Source organism: Grammomys surdaster, unplaced genomic scaffold (assembly GCF_004785775.1).
Source record: "Grammomys surdaster isolate TR1022 unplaced genomic scaffold, NIH_TR_1.0 338, whole genome shotgun sequence".
Lineage (NCBI taxonomy): Eukaryota > Metazoa > Chordata > Mammalia > Rodentia > Muridae > Grammomys > Grammomys surdaster.
Genome location: NW_021604757.1, coordinates 3,766,173 through 3,785,783, shown reverse-complemented (window position 1 = coordinate 3,785,783; position 19,611 = coordinate 3,766,173). Strand labels below are relative to the sequence as shown.

The window sequence follows — 19,611 nt, the reverse complement described above, 5'->3', positions numbered from 1 at the left end:
CCAGCCCATGGGATGGTCCCAGCTGCAGTCAGATGGACCATCCCTCTTCAGTTAAATCTTGCTTTTACTTTCTTTAGTTTAACCTTTTTATAAACCCAGAGGTTTATTTCCATGATGATTCTAAATCTCAAGTTGACAAAATTAATCATATAAATAGAAATAAACAGAATGCACTTGGACTGTCTCTGAAGCCGATTGCTATTATTAACCTCTGCTTATTTAGTATTGCAGGATTTTCGCAGGTCAGCTCCTACGACCACTCTATATATGAACCCCAAGTGTAGAGGATAGGGCTGCCCTAAACACAGTTTTGAGTGTGCAGAGTTTGCTTCTCTGATCCTTTCTACTCCTTTTTATGCCTCCTTTTCTATCTTTTCTTTCTCATGCCACTAGATTCTGTTGCCATCAGAATCCTGTGTAAAAGATTACTTTTTTTCCCACAATTGAATCTTTTTGTTCCTTAGACACTCCAGGGCTGAAGATCAAACTCAGGGCCTCAGACCCATGTGTTTCTTAAGTTGATTAATGCACTCAAATCTGGCAAAGAAACAGCCGGGTTAGACCAATTCAAGTTAATGTGTAAAGAGCCAGAAGGCTTATAAGGCTCCCAGAGTATTTATATCTTTTTTTTTTTTAAAACTCATTTTTATTTCAGCTAGGTGGTGGTGGCACACACCATTAACCCAGCACTGTAGAGGCAGAGGCAAGTGGATCTCTGAGTTTGAGGCCAGCATGGTCTATGTAGAGAGTTCCATGACTTCCAGAGCTATATAGAGAGACCTTGCTTTGAGAAAACATATTTTTTTACAAGAGAAGATATATTTTTACTTTTTTATATGTGTGAGTATTTGGCCTGTATGTATGTATGTGCACTATGTACATGGTTGGTGCCCTTGAAGGTCAAATAAAGGCATCACATTCCCTTCAACTGAATTTATGATTGGTCATGAGCTAGGAACATGGATACTAGGAACTGAACCTGGGTCCTTGGTAAGAGGGTAAGTGTTCTTACCCTCTGAGCTATCTTTCTAGCTCCAGGAAGTTAATTTTGAAAGCCCCCAAAAAGAAATAGGAAACTATTCTAAGAACTTCACTTAGATGAACACTCAATAAACTTCATTTGTTAGATAGTACTTACTATTTAGACTAGGGTAGCAAACTACAGAAATCATTCTGCCTCTATTGAGATTAGAGGCCTGTGCCACCATGCCCAGCTCCTTTGCCTTTTTTTCAATAAACATAGAAGCAATAAATGTTCATTGTAGAACCTTTATGAAATGCATGTAAGCTACAAAACAGTCATCTGTAGTCATACACACAGTAGTATGCATTTTGTTGTGTGCCCTTTTCTATATAAATAGTTTTTTGTTTATAAAACTAGAATATATTATTTTAGTAACTGCCTAGTACAATTTTAACTTACTGGCTATCTAGGATATTGCCATCTTGTTTTGTTTTTTTCTTTTTGGCAGGAATCAGTCAGAGTTAACATATGGTCTCCTATAGCCTCAAACTCACTATGTAGCTGAGGCTATTCTTTAACTCCTAATCTTCTTGTCCTTATGTCCAAATGCTAGGAAACTAGCCATTGACCACCAACACCCTACTACCAGGTCTTTAACTATCTCTAGAGTGGGTTCTGAGAAGTAGAGTTGATAGCCATAGGCTGTACACATTCTTAAGACTTTGGGAGCCATAGGCTGTACACATGTTTAAGACTTTGGGTATCGCTGACAAATTTTCATTTATTGGTCATACCAATTTTCACATAAACTGCAGCAGCAACAACAGAAGAGACTTAGATTTCTCTGTTCCTTTATTTCTTTTCACTCTGAGCTTCCATGAGTCAGAAAACTGTTTTGAGCCATGCGTGGTTGTGCAGACCTTTAATCTCAGTACTCAGGAGGAGAGGCAGGTAGATCTCTGTGACTTTAAGGCCAGCCTGATCTACATAATGAGTTCTAGATAGCCAAGACTGAAAAGAAGCCCTGTCTTAAAAAAATAAAAGAAATAGAAACTGTTTTGGTCTGTTGGTGGTGGTTACATTTGTTTTGACAGTTACTGTTCAGCAAAATACTTGTTAGTTGCTACACAAAATGTAGCATGTGTATTGCCTTTACAATACTGTTCTCTAACTGCATTGCTTTATTTACCTCTCCTGAACCTCTGGAGTTACCATTCCTAACAGCTTACCGACTTTGGTGTCATAGGTGATCCTAGGAGCTGGTCAACTCTTTCAAGCTCAGCAAGACCTGCTGCACCGCACAGCTCCCCTGCTCTTGTCTTATTACCTCATTAAGTGGGCAAGTCAGTGCTTGGCAACTGATGTCCCAGTTGACACACTGTGAGTTTAATTTTTTTTTTTATTTTTTTAAGTTATTTAAAAATAGGCTGTTGAGTTTGGTTTTGACTTTAAGAAAGGGTGAGACTAGAGAGATAACTCAGTGGTTAAGAGCTCCAGCTACTCTTCCAAAGACATGGGCTCAACATCCAACACCCACATGTTGGTTCACAACTGCTTCTAAGTCCTGTTCTAGGGTATCCAGTGCCCTGTTCTTGGCCTCCACTGGCACTGCACAGACATGGTATACAGGCATAATATATAGGCAAGACACCCTTACACAAAAAATAAAATTTAAAAGGAATTAAATTTATTTTTTAAAAGACATGTTTAGATCTTCCATTTTTTTAACAGTTGAGTGTAATGTATCAAAAAGTAATACTTTTTAATATAAACCATACACAAAATGGTTGTTAGAAGTAGACTGAAGTTTATATGCGAAGAAGGAAGAAAAGTCCCACAATGACAGTGTGCTCCTGTTGCTTTCCCTGTTGCTCTGATAAAATACGCTGAGAAAGTTGACAGTACTGTCATCAGTCAGTGAGGTCTGGCACACAAGTGACTTTGAACAGCCCTTGAGCAGTGTGATAGACAACAGTCTAACTCCTGAATCCTGTTTTCTGACCTTTTTAAGCTTTCAGTGGAATTTTTATATGCTTTATATTAATTAAATCAACAATATAAAATAGATTTAAGAAATATAATATTTAACAGAGTATTTATGTTTTCTCTTTTTTCATAGGGAGTCTAATCTACAACATTTGTCAGTACTGGAGCTAACTGATTCTGGTGCCTTAATGGCAAATAAATTGGGTAAGGAGTAGGCCATGTGTATATTTGCTTTAATTTGGGGTTTATTATGTATTTATTAAAATGTTCTTTCATCACCTTTGTTGTAGAAATGGCCTTGCTCTTTGCTTTTGTGCCATGAGCAACCTGTGGCCTGAGACCTGTGGCAAGTCATCTGGGAAGATGTAGTCCCAGATCAGGCATTAAGTGAAGGGTGTCATAGGTGTATGTGTAGCACAGATAAACACTGTCAGGACAATTATAGAAAACCACCAAGAGAAGCCTTCCTAAAAATCAGAATCTTGCATTTAGTGTTTCTTACACTGCTGTTTGGTCCATTGTTTTTTGATACTCCAGTAATTAATTCAACAGAATCATTTTTAACTTTACTAAGTTCTAACTTTACTAAGTGGCTTTTGTACACTTATCTTGATCTTGCCTCAGTCTTTAAGGCACTCTCATTTATGCTTCAGTATTTACATACAGGATTTGTTTGAGCTAGAAGGTGGAGCCTTGGGACTAGTATAAACAGTTTCTGGATAGCTTGCTTAACTGTAGTGAGATGATATAATGATTTGCCTTGCTTTTCCATTGTATATGCACAGTATGACAGTTTGCAGACTGCTTTCATTGCCATGCTACTGATGACATTCATGATGTGCTGTGTTTCTTTTAAGTATCTAGCCCTCAGACAATTATGGAGTTATTCTTCCAAGAAGTTGCAAGAAAACATATTATATCTCATCTCTTCTCTCAACCCAAAGCCCCTCTAAGCCAAACTGGATTGAATTGGCCTGAAATGATTACTGCAGTTACCGGTTATTTGTTGCAGCTTTTGTATCCTTTTGCTTGAAAACCAGGTGACAATTTTGTTTAAATTGACCTTAAAGCCTTTATTCTTGCTGTATAATGAAATTTATTTTCTTTCTCAGTGCTGGAGATCAAGCTCAGGACAACACAGACTAGACAAGTGTATTAACACATAGCTAGCTACATCTCCAGATCCATGAGGAACATTTAAACATTTTTAAAATAAGGTGGGGAGAGATGGCTCAGTGGTTAAGAGCATGTACCTGAGGACCTGAGTTCAGCTCACAGCAGCCATGTGTGATGGCTCTAAACTGCCAGTAACTCCATCTTCAGAGGATCCAACTTCCTTTTAAGGTTTTCTTTATCCAGAAACCTTTTACAATAGTCTCAAGATTTCACCTTCTAGCTCAAACAAATACTCTATATAAATACTGAAGCGTGACTGAGAGTGCTTGGCCTCTGAGGGGCAGTGGCACTTACTTACATGCACATACCATACACAGATGAGTTGCGTGCAAAACCAAAAGAGGACGACAATATTTATTTTAAGATACCCCTTTTTTGTTATCGTTTGGAACAGAGTCTATATAGCCCTGGCTGGCCTAGAACTCACTCTGTAGACCATGCTGAACATGAACTCATGTAAATCCACCAGTCTCTGTCTCTCACGTGCTAGGATTGAAGCATGGGCTCTGGGTTTTTGGTTGGGTTTTTTTTTTTTTTTCTTTCTTCCTCCTTTGAATTCTAAGGATCAAACTCAGATCTTAAAGCTTTCACAGCTCACACTTGTAGATTAAGCCCCAGGGCTTTTCTTGTTTGGTTGGTTTATTTTTGGTTTGTTTTTCTCTTGTTTATAGTTTTTATTTTTATTTTATGTATATGGGTGTTTTGCCTGTATGTGTGTTTGAATACGACTTGCAGTGCCCGTGAATGCCAGAGAGGGCATTGGGTCCTCTGGAACTGAAGTTACAGATGATTGTGGGTCACCTGACTGTAGGTGCTGAGAATTGAACCAGATCCTCTGGAAGAACAACAAGTGTTCCTAAACTCTGAGCCAACTCTCCAGCCTACTCTTACTTGTTTTTAATTAAACTATTTCAGTGATTCTTCTGAGTTTCATACCTATTAATAATGGATATTTCAAGTTTCACTCAAAGACAAGGAAAAAGCAAAATTCCTTAATAAAGAAACTAGATGGCCTAGCAATCCTGGTTGTCTCTTTCTAGAATGTTTGATGGGAAATTGCCAGTATGTACAATTACAGGTGAGTTTTGTTGAACATTTCTTACCAGTCTTATAAAGGTGGCTATAGATTATAGTTAACAACTATATTTTAAATGGACTGATAGCAAGAACTATAAAAATTAAACTTGATTATGCCAAGACATGCCCCAATAGAATATCTATTCTACTCTATTCTATTCTATTCTATTCTATTCTATTCTATTCTATTCTATTCTATTCTATTCTATTCTATTCTCTCTCCCTCTCCCTCTCCCTCTCCCTCTCACTCTCCCCTCTCACTCTCTCCTCTCCCTCTCCCTCTCCCTCTCACTCTCCCCTCTCACTCTCTCCTCTCACTCTCTCCTCTCACTCTCTCCTCTCACTCTCTCCTCTCACTCTCTCTTACACACACACACACCCCATGCTCTCTCATTCTTGCTCTCTATATAGAGTCCTGATTATTGAACCCAGGGATTTGAATATGCCAAAAAAAAAAAAAAGAAGAAAGAAAGAACGAACTGTACTGCAGAAGCAGGTGGATCTCTGTGAGTCTGAGACCAGCCTTGTCTATATTGTGAGTTTCGGTCCAGGCAGAGCTCCGAAGTGAGACCTTGTCTCAAAAAAGCAAACGGAATGAGAAAACTGCCACTGTGCTGTATCCCTAGACTCTAGGGAGAATGACTGAGGCAAACATAATCCCTCTGGGAGTCAGGATTTGGCCCAACCATAAGATATCATAGACGCCACTTAGAATCTTGTAACGTACAAATGACAATCTCTTACAAGGCTTTTGTGGCCTAAAAGTAATGCTCAACGTTTTAAGGGGAAAGGACTTGGGATAAGTAAAACATAAATTCTGGTAGATACAAGCCAAGCCTGGCTCATCAGACAGAAAAGGATCACCAGTTATAAAACTATCCATTCCCAGCATTCCTGGAAGAACAACCAAGCACCTCATTCAATTGTAAAGATACTCTTCATGTTTAACTTTCCTGGCTTCTCAAGCACTTCTCTGAATGCACAGGCCTTGTATACCCTCTACATCCCTGCATGTATATCTCAGTACCACGTGCTTGCTTTGATACCCATGGAGATCAGAAGGTACTGAATCTCCTGGGACTGGAGTTGTGGACTACCATGTGAATGCTTGGAACTAAGCACCAGTTCTCTACAAGAAGAAGTGCTGAGCCATCTCTCTGGTCATTATGTTTTTAAGTTGTCCCTCTTTAACAGTAGCTTACAGAGCCACAGCCATGCATGCACAGCCACTCCTTAGCCATGAGCCTAAGTCTCATTTCTCTGAACTGTTCAGAAAAGCTTTTTTTTTTTTTTAATTTCTAACTTTTTTCAAAGCATGTCTTCTAACGTTTGGAAGTGGGTATCCCCACTTTTTCTCCAGAGCTTTTCTTGTTGTATAGCTGGCCTCATGCCAGCTTCACTCAAACAGCATGGTTTTCTCTCTGTGTTTTTACAGCTTCCTCCTCTAAGCGGCTGACTGCCCTGGGCTTTTTCTTTTAGACTCTAGTAAACTTGTCTTCAGATTCAAAAAGAAAACTTTTAAATTCTCATTAGGTATTCTTTAAAATAAAACAAACCATTTACATATAAATCCTTTATTGAGCCGGGCAGTGGTGGTGCACGCCTGTAATCCCAGCACTTGGGAGACAGAAGCAGGTGGATTTCTGAGTTCGAGGCCAGCCTGGTCTACAGAGTGAGTTCCAGGGCAGCCAGGGCTGCACAGAGAAACCCTGTCTCAAAGAACAAAACAAGCAAACAAACAAACAAAAATCCTTTATTGAAATATACTCACTGAATATGGAAACACTAAAAACTGGAAATTGCTTAGATGTGAAGTTATATGTGTTTATCTGTTTCTGGACTCCTTTACTTGCTATGTTGCCCCAGCTGGCTTTGTACTCTTGACCACAAGTGATCTTCCCATCCCAGGTTTGAATTAGTTGTGATTATAGGCATGCACCACTACCCTGGCTCTGCTTTCTTATGGTCCATAGTTTATGTAAAAATGTACTAACTGAATTCATTTTTCTGAGTATTTCAGAAATAAAGCCTTGTACCGATCACTCTCTCCTCCTCTGAAGAACTTAGAAATGACTGTTCTTATGTAATGCTTATTTCCTAATCAGAATGTTCCTTTATGCCTTTTAGGATTATATCCAACTACTGCATCCCTGGTGTCAAGTCAATGTTGGATCCTGTCGTTTTATGCTGGGACGGTGTTACCTAGTTACAGGAGAAGTACAGAAGGTAAACTACATTTGAGTGGTGAGCAAGCTAGTAAGGAAGACACCTGGTTTCCGTCTGTCTAGGATATAGGAAATGGGAGGCATAGAATCTTCTGGAAAAGGTTAGAGAAGACTGACCAGTAAAGGACATTATATGTGTGTCAGGATTAGCCAACTACCTGTACTTTGTTAGTACAGGGAAGTAAGAAGAAAATATTAAAATCCCTCTACTCCAGTGCAGACGTTTTTAATAATTAGTGATGCTTTTGGTTGGTTTGTCAATTGGGTTGTTTGTTTTGTTTGAGACAGGATTTCTCTGTATTGACCATGCTGGCTTGGAACTCAGAAATTAACCTGCCCCTGCCTCCTGAGTTCTGGGATTAAAGGCATGCTCCACCAGCACTTACTGATGTTTAGTGATGGGTTTTTTTTTTTGTTTTTTTTGTTTGTTTTGTTTTGGTTTGGTTTGGTTTTTGGTTTTTTGAGACAGGGTTTCTCTGTGTAGCTCTGGCTGTCTTGGAACTCACTCTGTAGACCAGGCTGGCCTCGAACTCAGAAATCTGCCTGCCTCTCCCTCCCAAGTGCTGGGATTACAGGCGTGCGCCACCACCGCCCGGCATGATGTTTTTTTTTTTTTTTTAAAGTTGAATTCACATAGTTGGAGCTGATGGATGTTTCTGTAGTTAAGAGCACAGGCTGTTCTAACACAGTATCCAGGTTTAATTCCCATTCCATGTGACAGCCCACAACCAAGTGTAACTGTAGCAGCTCCACAAGAATCTGAAGCCTTCTGGCTAGTGTTGCACAAACATATATACAGGCAAATACCCATCTATAATACAGTTTAAGGAAAAAAAAGATTGAACTAGTGAACAGTCATATACCTACCAGTCACATCCTGTAGTTGGTAACATGCTGCTGTAGGTACTTTATTACAAACGGATCAAATAAAAACATGAAGATGAATTTTAAGTTTTTAAAAAGCCAAATAGACATCTTATTAAACTTTACACACATATGTGAGATACTAGTGATTAAATCTAGACCCTTGCCTAATAGTCCATTTCCACTGAGCTATGTCCATGGACCAACTCCACCTTTGCTAATTAAATAATATGAGTTTGTTCCTTCACAATATAAAATCAATGTGTTGATAGGACTGGCTTAATTCTAATGGTTCCCCCTTTTTATTTATTAAAGATTTAATTTGAGTTTGAGGCTGGCCTTGAATTTGCTATCCTGGTACTTACTTCAGTCTCCCAAATTGTTGGAATTAAGTGCACATCTGTATTTTGTTTTAAGACAGGATCTCACTGTGTAACCCTGGCTGGCCTAGAATTCACTGTAGACCAGACTGGCGTTGAACTCACAGACATCTACCTACCTCTGCCTCCTGAGTACTGGAAGTGTATTTGCTTTTTCTGTTTTGTTTTGTTGTTTTTGAAACAGGGTCACTATGTAGACCAGGCTAGCTTTGAACTCATCAAATATTTATCTACCTCTGCCTCCTGAGTGCTGGGACTTGTCATCACATCTGGCAAAACATGTTTGCTTAGTAATAATAATATTTAACATGCTGGAGAAATGTTTCAGCGGTTAAGAGGACTTGTTGCCATTTTAGATGACACAGATTAAATTCGTACATGGTGGCTTACATCCATTAGTATAACTCCAGTTCCAGGGAGTCTGACATCCCTTTCTGATGTACACATGATATGCACATGTGACAGCAAATATAAATATGTAATGGCATTTTAAGAGTGAAATAGGACCGGGCAGTGGTGGCACACGCCTTTAGTCCCAGCACTTGGAAGACAGAGGCAGGCGGATTTCTGAGTTCGAGGCCAGCATGGTCTACAGAGTGAGTTCCAGGACAGCCAGAGCTACACAGAGAAACCCTGTCTCGAAAAACAAAACAAAGCAAACAAACAAACAAGACTGAAATAGGGACAAACAAGGTGGTTTTTTAGTGGTAAGAGCACTTGCTGCAAACCTGAGTTCAGTCCCCAAAACCTACATACCAGAAGGAAAGAATCATTTTCTGAAAATTGTTCTCTGACCTCTATGTGTACAGTGGCACATGTGCACAAAATAGATGTAAAAAACAAACAAAAGAATTTTTTTTTCTAAATGAGAAAATTTTGAGAAAAAATATTAAATCCTCAAAATTTAGATTTGGCAGCCAGGCATGATGATGCATACCTTTAATCCCAGCAACTGGGAGGTAGAAGCAGGTTTGCGACCAGTCTAGTTCACCTAATGAGTTCTAAGATGGCCAGGGCTACATATAGAGACCCCCGTCTCAAAAAACTAAAACAGATAAACAAAGAAAATTTAGATTTGACAGAAAATGTGAATGTAGTATAGTTTTAAGCAATTTTGCTTCTATTTTAGCTTTCCCTAGTTAATGCATCCTAATTTATAGTAACTAGAATTGGAATGAACCTTTTCTTTGTTCAAACAGTCTCATTATGGAGTCCAAGTCTCAAAATTGTTGAGGCCAAAGGGGTGTCTGTCCCACTATGCCCAACCTTTGAACAATCTCTAGAAAGTTATTTTGTGTTTTATTATTTTATCTCCTCAGGCTCTGGAATGTTTCTGTCAGGCAGCATCTGAAGTGGGCAAAGAAGAATTTTTAGATCGTTTGATCCGATCAGAGGACGGAGAAATTGTGTCCACCCCCAAATTGCAGTATTATGATAAGGTACAGTGTTGTGCTTGGGCCCTTCTTAAACACTCTGTAGTGTTGGAAGTGCATCCATCTCAAATTCATTGTCTTGGTATTTTCTCTCATGGAAGAAGCCACTGTGTCTGTTAGCACAAGTTTAGCTGGTACTCTGATTTGGCCCATTTGTGGCTCGGTCCTAGGTCTTGGAAGAGTCAGTTTCTCAGCTACGGGTTGGAGTAAGGTAGTGATGCCTTCACCTGTCTCTTCTTCAGTGGGTTATATTTAACTAGATTGACCTTCTTTTTTTTTCATGTGAATAAAACCTTTCTCTTTCTCCCCTTCTCTCTCTCTCTCTCTCTCTCTCTCTCTCTCTCTCTCTGTCTCTGTCTCTGTCTCTGTGTGTGTGTGCGTGTTTCACTCAAAATGCTGTGAGTTAGCATGTACCCATAAGTGCTTTTGAGAGGCTAAGGTTGGGGAATCACTTGAAGTTAGAAGCTAGGCATTCCAACACCTGCTGGGAAAATATAATGAGGTTCTTTGTCTAGTATTTGAGGCTCTAAGTTTGAACCCTAGGAGGAAAAATACCACTTAAACACAAAAGAGCCATGTAGAAGACAATATACTAACTGTGAAAGTACAAACTGGAAGGAAAGATGTACCTAGCATTTCTCCCTTGATCTAAAACTTCATCAGCCACATCACAACAGTGGCAGACTATGAGCAAGTCTGATAACTCACCAAGAAATAATGGGACTTTTTAAAATGTGATTTTAAACAAAGTAAACCTTGAGCCATGAAGTGCCACTTCAAGATAACTATGAAACAATAATTTTTTAAGGATATATGTATATAACCACAATAGATTTATTAAAGCTACTTTAGAAAATTCATTATCTATATCAATTTCAGTAAGAAATATATACTAAAAGATGTACTTATTTAATGAAAGATTTTAAGTTACTTTCCAAGTAGTAGTACTCATAAAAGTAATGGGTGTGGTGCACGTATGGATATGCTCATCCATGGAAGGCAGAGGTCAACTTCATGTATCTTCTAATATCACACTCTAGCTTTCCATCTTTATTTTATTTTAGATTTTTTTTTTTTTTTAGTTCTATGTTTGTGAATGTTTGCCTGCATGTAAGTACACCATGTGCTGTATGCCTGGTGCCAGCAGAGGTCAGAAAATGGTATAGGATCCTTCTATACCCTCTAGAACTTTAACTAGAACTCTGGGTGGTTGTGAGCCATCATGTGGGTGCTAGGACTGTATGTATGAAGCTTCCCCCATATATGCATATGCACTATGTGTGTGTCTGTATGTATGAAGCTTCCCCCATATATGCATATGTACTATGTCTGATGCCCATGGAAGTCAGAAGGGGGCCTCTGGAATAGAAGAAAGGATGCTTGTGAGCCAGTGCTCCTGACCACTGAGCCATCTCTCCACCACCACCTCTCCACCACCACCCATCTTTTCTTAATTTAGAGATTTGATTTTATTTGTTTATGTCTGTGTGAGTTTATAGCACATGTGGGTGACCTCAGAGGCAAGAGAAAGGAGTCTGTTCCTCTGGTGCCAAAGTTACAAGTGGTTTTGAGCTGCTATACAGTGCTAGGGACTAAATTGGTTTCCTGGAAGAGCAGGAAGTATTCTTAACCCCTGAGCCATCTCTCCAGTCCCTCTGTCTTATTTTTTGAGACAGGATCTCTCACTGAACAAAGAGCCAGCCATTTTGGCTTGATTGGCTGGCCATTAAGCACTCCCAGTATCCGCCTCCCACTACTGGGCTTACTGTTACATGCTGCCACACCCTCCCTGCCTTTTACATGAATGTTGGGAATCCAAACTCAAGTCCTCATGCTTGTACAGCAAGTGTTTTGCCAGTGAGCCATCTCCCCGGCCCTCTGTTCTGACTGAGCCCCTCACATGAGATCATGTGGGGTTTCCCACTTAAGTTGACACATCAGCATCTAAAATGTTTTCAGTTTGGGTAGTATGGATTTTAGATTAGGGGTGATCAACCTGTAATAAAATTGTATTTATTCTTTCAAAGTCACTTTCCTGATCCTTGGGTGCTAAAGAAGCTAGACATATACATACATACATACATACATACATACATACATACATACATATGAAACTAGACATGTATGTGTATATATAGGTATGTGTGTGTATATAAATATACACGTGTATATGGTGATATTATTGATTGACATATATATTGAAATGGGAAATGACTTTGAAAGAATAAGTACACATATATGGTGATATTGCTAAATATTTGATAAAAGTAAAGCAGATCAAGGGGATAGTGGAAGAAATGTTACTTTATTATCAAAATATTTTAGAAACTGTGTGGTGGTTTCAGTGTGACGATTTGGGTCCCAAGACTCTTAAGTGAATTTGGACAGGTTATTCTTTGTTGATAGTCTGTTAGTCTTCATCCAGTTGCCGTGAGAATAGTAGTTACCCCTATACCATATAGGTCTATAATCAGAGTGATTTTTGTCCTCTCAGCTTATGGATGCAAATGTAAGGACATAGGCATATTTGGGTCTTAGAATTTTTTCATTACTTCACCACATCTGTCAATAGGGAAAGAAAAATGCATATGCCTATGGTCTCAACACCTCGAGACTAGGGCATAAGGGTTACTCAGGATTTCCATTCAATCTGGCTTTATCTATAAATATGTAGAATAGGACAACTGTAAGCCCTGTATAATCTATTACTCATTTATAGTAGTTTTTACCAATGTTCTAAACAGAATGCTTGAATCATCTCTTAAATGGCACCTATGTGTTTCAGCCTAACACTTGCAAACAAAATTAATCTGTAACTAGAGCCTGTTACCACTCTAGTAGCATTTTCTTGTAAAACAAATGAGTTTCCCACCTGTGCGTGTGTGGGTAGATTGGTTGGATGGTTAGTTTTTGATATACCATCTTGTGTAGCCCACAGCTGAACTCAGTGTGGTTCTTGTTCCTCCTACCTCCACATGCCAAATCTGGGATTACAGATGTGCTCAGCTCAGCTGGAAGATCTTAACTATCCTGCCCGTCCTAGTACCTCCTCCTTGTGGTACTAGTTCACTGAGCAGGTCTTCACACTTGCTGTCATGGTCTCACCTAATTATCTTTTCTGAACAACTCAGAACCATTAGAGTGCCTCTGCTGAGCCATCTCACCAGCCCCCAGTCACATGAATTTTCATGGAAATTTCTTAACTTTTTAGGTTTTACGTCTACTAGACGTTGTTGGATTGCCTGAGCTGGTTATTCAGCTCGCTACATCAGCAATTACTGAAGCGGGTGATGACTGGAAAAGTCAGGTAAAAATTAACTACATTCAGTTGTTTTCCTTAAGGTTAGTTATGAATTTGGCATGTTAATTTCTGTTGCTCTTTTTTTGATATTTCATTTAGGCTACTTTAAGAACATGCATTTTCAAACATCATTTGGACTTGGGTCATAATAGCCAAGCATATGAGGCCTTAACTCAAATTCCTGACTCTAGCAGGTACTCTCCCAGTTGTTTTTAGAGAAGGCAGTTTACCAGCCCTGTTTAACTCAGACAGTTCACCCTCATCTGCTTCTTCCCTCTAGGCAGTTAGACTGTTTGCGACAGCTCGTGGTCGTTCTTTGTGAACGTTCCCAACTGCAGGATCTTGTAGAGTTTCCTTATGTGAATCTGCATAATGAGGTAATTAATTTGTCCACTTTTGTCTAGTAACAAGTCTTTTGACTGCCATGATTGCTACTAACGTCAGCGTCTGATTGCTCATTTTTTGTTAGGTGGTAGGAATAATCGAGTCACGTGCTAGAGCTGTCGACCTTATGACTCACAATTACTATGAACTTCTCTATGCTTTTCACATTTACCGGCACAATTACCGAAAAGGTGAGCCAGAACCTTGCTGTTAAAAGCAACTTTATTAGTTTAACCATATTTCCAAAAACATTGTGAATAGGACGTATGTTTTAATTATATATAAGATTGCATGTGTGTGTCTAATAACATTAAGTTTGTATATATATTGACTCTCATTCTATAACATTTTCAAGTGATTTCCAGTAAACTGGTACTGGAATAAACTCCGTACATTTTCTGCCTGACTATAAAGGGAGTATTGACTTTCTCAAACTAGAAGTGCTTTGTGCTCCTTAGTTTTAGTTCCTGTACCCTTGATTGCCTCCCTTTTTTATTTTGTTTCCTAGAGTAAAATCTTAATTAATTCCATAAGTGTTCTTAGGTCTCCTGAATATAACAGTCTTCCCTATTATCCGTGGTTAAACTGTCATATCCCTTCAACATTATACAAGGTCTTTAAAAAGATCACAATTTAGCCAGGCAGTGATGGCTCGTACACCTTTAATCCCAGCGCACAAGAGGCAGACAGAGGCAGGCAGATCTCTGAGTTTGAGGCCAGCCTGGTATACAGAGCAAGTCCCAGGATAGCTAGAGCTACACAGAAAAACCCTGTCTCAAAAAAAAGAAAAAAGAAAAAAGAAAAAAAAAGTATGTTACAGGTATGACACTTACTACATGATTACTGCAAATGACTATGTACGTTATCTCTTTCTCTTTTCTTTTGAGACAAAGTCTCACTATGTAACTGGCTGTCTCTAAACTCACTAGGTAGCCCATGCTGGCCTCACACTTAGAGATCTGCCTCCTGAATGCTGGCATTAAAGGCTTGTGCCACCATGTTGGCAACATTCTCTTATACAAAAATGAAAGTAAAATGAGAGCTCAGTACTTGCTGTACAATGACAAGGACCAGAGTTCAGGTACTGAATGCACAGAACACTAGGTGATAGACAGACAGACAGATAGACAAATGGCCACACACTTTTAAACAAGTAAAAAAACAACCACTAAATGGTTAGTTTATGCAATGTGCATTTTATCAGTTTTTCAAAAAGGACTATAGGGCCTGGAGAGATGGCTCAGCAGCTGAAACCTTACACTTCTGTAACTTAGGACTCGATTTTGGGTACCACCCTACATCAGGTAACTCACAATTACCAGCTCCAGGGATCTGGTGTTCTATATGGACACTTGCACACATGTGACATATACCTCCTTCCATCTTATACATGTAATTAAAACTGAAAAATAAAATCTGAAGAAAAAAACAGGAAATGTTTTTGTTTTTTTTAAGACAGGATCTTAAAGTATGCCTTAGCCTGGTCTCCAACTCATGATCCTTCTGCCTCAGGCATCCAAATAGTAGTATTAGAGACATGTGCCTCTATTCCTGGCTTAGTTTATGCATTCTGAAAGGTTAGTTGCCCAACATGGATGCTGAGAACTGATCTCAAGTCATTGGCAGGAGTAGTACATCTCTTAATCCTAAACCATCTCTTCTAGTAGGATCTTTAATAAATTTATTCTGTGCACATGTGCTATGGCAGACTTATGGAAATCAGGAAATTTACTGAAGTCAGTTCTATCCTCTGGCCATGGGAGTCCCAGGGGTCAAACGGGTGTTGCCAGATTTGGCAACAAGTGCCTTTATTCACAGACCTATCTCATCAGCCCCATGTTGGAGAGTTTTACTATTGGCTTTGTTTTTTTTTTTGTTTTGTTTTGTTTTTCTTTACACTGGAGGTCAGACTCAGGGCCCCAGGCATTAGGCAAAGGCTCTACAACTGAGCTACTTTTAGCCTTGTTTTTTTCACTGTATTTTAGCTGTTTGTAAATGAACTATTCAGAGACATTCTAAGTGTTTTATGATCATTCTCCAAGACTCTTTCCTCCTACAAAACTGAAGTTCCATGGCTCTGTTCTCCCAGAGTCCATCCCTAGCACATGTTATTCTGGTTGCCTTCTGTGAATGTAGCTGCTGATCTGCAGTACTTGTCTTTGGAACTGACTTATTTCAATTAGCTTGACTTTAGAGTTCATACATATAGTTGCATGTGTTAAGAGTTTCCTTTTTTATTTCCTCTTTTAAGATTGAATTATATGGTTCAGTGGTGGAAAACTTGCTCACCATGTATGGAGGCTCTGGATTTTTTTTAATTTTATATGCATTGGTGTTTTGCCTATATGCATACTTGTGTGAGAGTGTTGGATCTGGAAGTTACAGACAGTTGTGAGCTGCCATATGGGTGCTAGGAATTGAACCTAGGTCCTCTGGAAGAACAATCAGTGCTCTTAACCACTGAGCCATCTCTCCAGCCCCTGAGGCTCTGGATTTCATTGCCAGCACCACTATACCCCCTAAAAATATTATAGGTGTATTAATATATCATGTTCTGCTTGCCCATCCATCAGCAGGTACATGGATCCCTTCTGCATTTGGGATATAGTGAATAATGCTGCATTGTAACCTCATCTCGGCCTGCTTTCCAAAGCCAGGCGTGGAGTGAGGATGGCAGCACAGCCAGTAGAGTGCTCAGTGAGCAGGCATGAGGACTTGATATGAACCTAGAATGCACCTAAATCTGCACCGTGGCCAGCTAGCTTAGCCTATCTGCACTCCAGACCAACAAGAGCTCCTGCCTTAAAAACAAAGTACATGGCTCCTGAGCAACACTGCCCACGTTTCTCCTCTGGCCTTCATATACACACAAACATACAGAGAGACACAAAATAAATAGCTAGACATGGTGGTGCTTGCTTATAATACACTGCTTGGGAGGTAAATCAGGGTTAAGAACTCAGTCATCGCTACAAAGCGAATTCAAGGCCAACCAGGACTCTCTTAGCTTCTGTACTTTTTACATTACATTCCCCAAAAAGGTGCTTGTTACAAGGGTACACCCCATATTCTCATCACAGTTTTTGTGTATGATTTTAAGTTATACTCAGTTTTGCCTCAGGTGTTAGTGCCTTGTGTGTAATGATTCTGTTTGTAAACAAACATTTGTTGTCTAATTTCCTCTTGTCTCATAGCTGGTACAGTGATGTTTGAATATGGTATGCGTCTTGGCAGAGAGGTTCGAACTCTTGGGGGACTTGAGAAGCAAGGCAACTGTTACCTGGCCGCTATTAATTGTTTACGACTTATTCGTCCAGAGTATGCATGGATCGTACAGCCAGCCTCTGGGGCAGTGGTATGAAAACTTTTATTTGGAGGATTTTTTCATTATTATAGGGATTTTGTCCTTTTAATTGTTATTATCTCATTTTGCTTCATTTATGTAAAGAATCTACTGAGGATGTGAGTGGTGGTGGCACATACCTAAAATCCCAGGACTCAGGAACTGAAGTCAAGGGGGAGTAGGACTTAAAAGCCAGCCTCATCCACAGAGTGAATTTAAGGTTACCCTGGGGTACATAGGACCCTGTCTCAAAAAGAGTCCTTAATAAATGACACCGTCTTTAATTTTAGTCTTGGTTAATTACATTAGAGAAGTCAGACAGTTTTTTTATCCTGCGATAGTTTTTTGTGTTATATAGGGTCAGAATTTACTAAGCCAAAGTTACCAGTGAATGATAGAACTATGGAGCCAATGAAAATTATGTTTTTATATACAGATCACATTATGACCTTGGTCTAAATAACTTGTAGACAAATGACTCCTTGACAAACAGCCCATTTTGTTGCGTTATGGTTATAGAACCCCTGTGAAAGAGTTATGCCAACTGAAATAAAAATAAGTCCTTGCCAGGTATCAAAAATTCTATCACTAATTTAAATATGAATGCTCTAATCACAGTTAATATTATAAAAATGAGATACGGTTTTTACAGTTAAGCCACTGGTTTTTGTTTTTCAGTCTGATCGCCCTGGAGCATCTCCTAAGAGGAATCATGATGGCGAGTGCACAGCTGCCCCAAGTGAGCCAGGGATTTCTGATCGGTGGATAGTAGCCATTGTTACAGTTCAGTAGATGTGGAGTAAAGTCTTAGAGAGAGTGTGTGTGTGATCACATATCACAGTGATTATGTGTAATATAGATAGATTTTAACATTATATATAATATTACAAATATCACACATAGTCATTACCTATTGTAAAATTACTTCATTTTACTTTAGTCTCAACTTTCTAATCTCCTAAAGGTTGTCTTAAGAAGTCTTTGGAGCCGGGCGGTGGTGGCGCACGCCTTTAATCCCAGCACTTGGGAGGCAGAGGCAGGTGGATTTCTGAGTTCGAGGCCAGCCTGGTCTACAGAGTGAGTTCCAGGACAGCCAGGGCTACACAGAGAAACCCTGTCTCGGAAAACCAAAAAAAAAAAAAAAACAAAAACAAAAAGAAGTCTTTGGAAATAGTGTCATATAAGAAATGAAAATTTAAAAAGTATTTCTTTGTGTTTAGCAAATAGTTCAGTGGATAAAGTGCCTGCTGTGCAAACATGAGGACCTGGGTTCAGATCTCCATTACCCACATAAAAAGCCAAGCATATGGTGTGCTTCTGTAACCTAGCTCTAAAGAAGACACAGAAAGATCCTGAGCGCTCACTGGCCAGCTAGTCTTGCCCAAATGGTGGTCTTTAATAGAACCAAGTGTGGTGACACACGCCTTTAATCCCAGCCCTCCAGGGCAGACATGAGCGTGTCTCTGGGTTTGAAGCCAGCCTGATGGATATAACAAGTTCTAGGCTAATCAGGGCTATGTACTGAGACCTGGAGCGGGCGGCAGAGGCAGGAAGGGGGCTAGAAAACAAAAGTGTGTTGCTTACTGTGTTCAAGTCAACTCAGTACCAAACATCAAACATCTTCACAAACATCTTCATCAGGATCCTTGATAACCAGGGGATGATGCCCTCTCACAGAGAGCTTGAACTCCAGATTGAATTCTGCCTCTCTCACTTAAGCAGTTGTAAGAGCTAAATTAGTCACATGTTTGAAACACTAAGCACTCCTCAACTGCAGGCTCTGAGTCTAATGCTTTGCTTGAGTCAGCTGTGTATAATAAGAAAGGGACATTGCTTAATTTTTACTGATTCCTCTTTTTTCTTCATTTCGTCCTCTATACCTTGGAAAATTAAACTGAGAGACTTTGTCTCACCCCCACTTCTCAAAAGTGGAATGTTATTTAATGTCTCCTTGAAATTGAAAGTTCATCTAATAGACACTCCTTATTCTTTTTTTTTTTTTTTAAGATTTATTTATTATATTCTGCCTGCATGTATGTCTGCAAGCCAGAAGAGGGACCAGATCTCATTACAGATGGTTGTGAGCCACCATGTGGTTGCTGGGAATTGAACTCAGGGCGTCTGGAAGTGCAGTCAGTGCTCTTCACCTCTGAGCCATCTTTCCAGCTCCTTATTCTTTGGATAATAAAATTTATTTGTTTTCCAGCCAATCGACAGATTGAAATTCTAGAATTGGAAGATCTGGAGAAAGAGTGTTCTTTAGCTCGTATTCGCCTCACGTTGGCTCGGCATGATCCATCAGCGATTGCCATTGCAGGTAGGAAGTTAACTGCTAACAGACCTGACCAGTGATGCGGGATCAGGCAGTGGGGAGATACGGTAGGTGGGCCTAAGGCAAGAGCGTGCTACTAAGGCAGAGATACTTGTTAACAATCAAAGCTTTTGGTCTTGTCTATATATGCCCTCAGGTGCACTAAG

General features: G+C 39.5%; 1 protein-coding gene across 1 annotated transcript in view; it reads left to right on the top strand.

Annotated features, from left to right (window-relative positions):
* The window catches only part of Nup160 (nucleoporin 160), a 59,515-nt gene that overhangs the window by 26,542 nt on the left and 13,362 nt on the right, over positions 1 to 19,611 (top strand). The window contains exons 18-30 of the mRNA XM_028778491.1: positions 2,211 to 2,344; positions 3,084 to 3,154; positions 3,808 to 3,967; positions 5,135 to 5,204; positions 7,331 to 7,429; positions 9,992 to 10,111; positions 13,317 to 13,412; positions 13,506 to 13,600; positions 13,687 to 13,783; positions 13,876 to 13,981; positions 16,985 to 17,145; positions 17,812 to 17,872; positions 19,340 to 19,450. Coding sequence (XP_028634324.1) covers positions 2,211 to 2,344; positions 3,084 to 3,154; positions 3,808 to 3,967; positions 5,135 to 5,204; positions 7,331 to 7,429; positions 9,992 to 10,111; positions 13,317 to 13,412; positions 13,506 to 13,600; positions 13,687 to 13,783; positions 13,876 to 13,981; positions 16,985 to 17,145; positions 17,812 to 17,872; positions 19,340 to 19,450 — 1,381 coding nt within the window. The remainder of the gene's footprint in view (positions 1 to 2,210; positions 2,345 to 3,083; positions 3,155 to 3,807; positions 3,968 to 5,134; positions 5,205 to 7,330; positions 7,430 to 9,991; positions 10,112 to 13,316; positions 13,413 to 13,505; positions 13,601 to 13,686; positions 13,784 to 13,875; positions 13,982 to 16,984; positions 17,146 to 17,811; positions 17,873 to 19,339; positions 19,451 to 19,611) is intronic.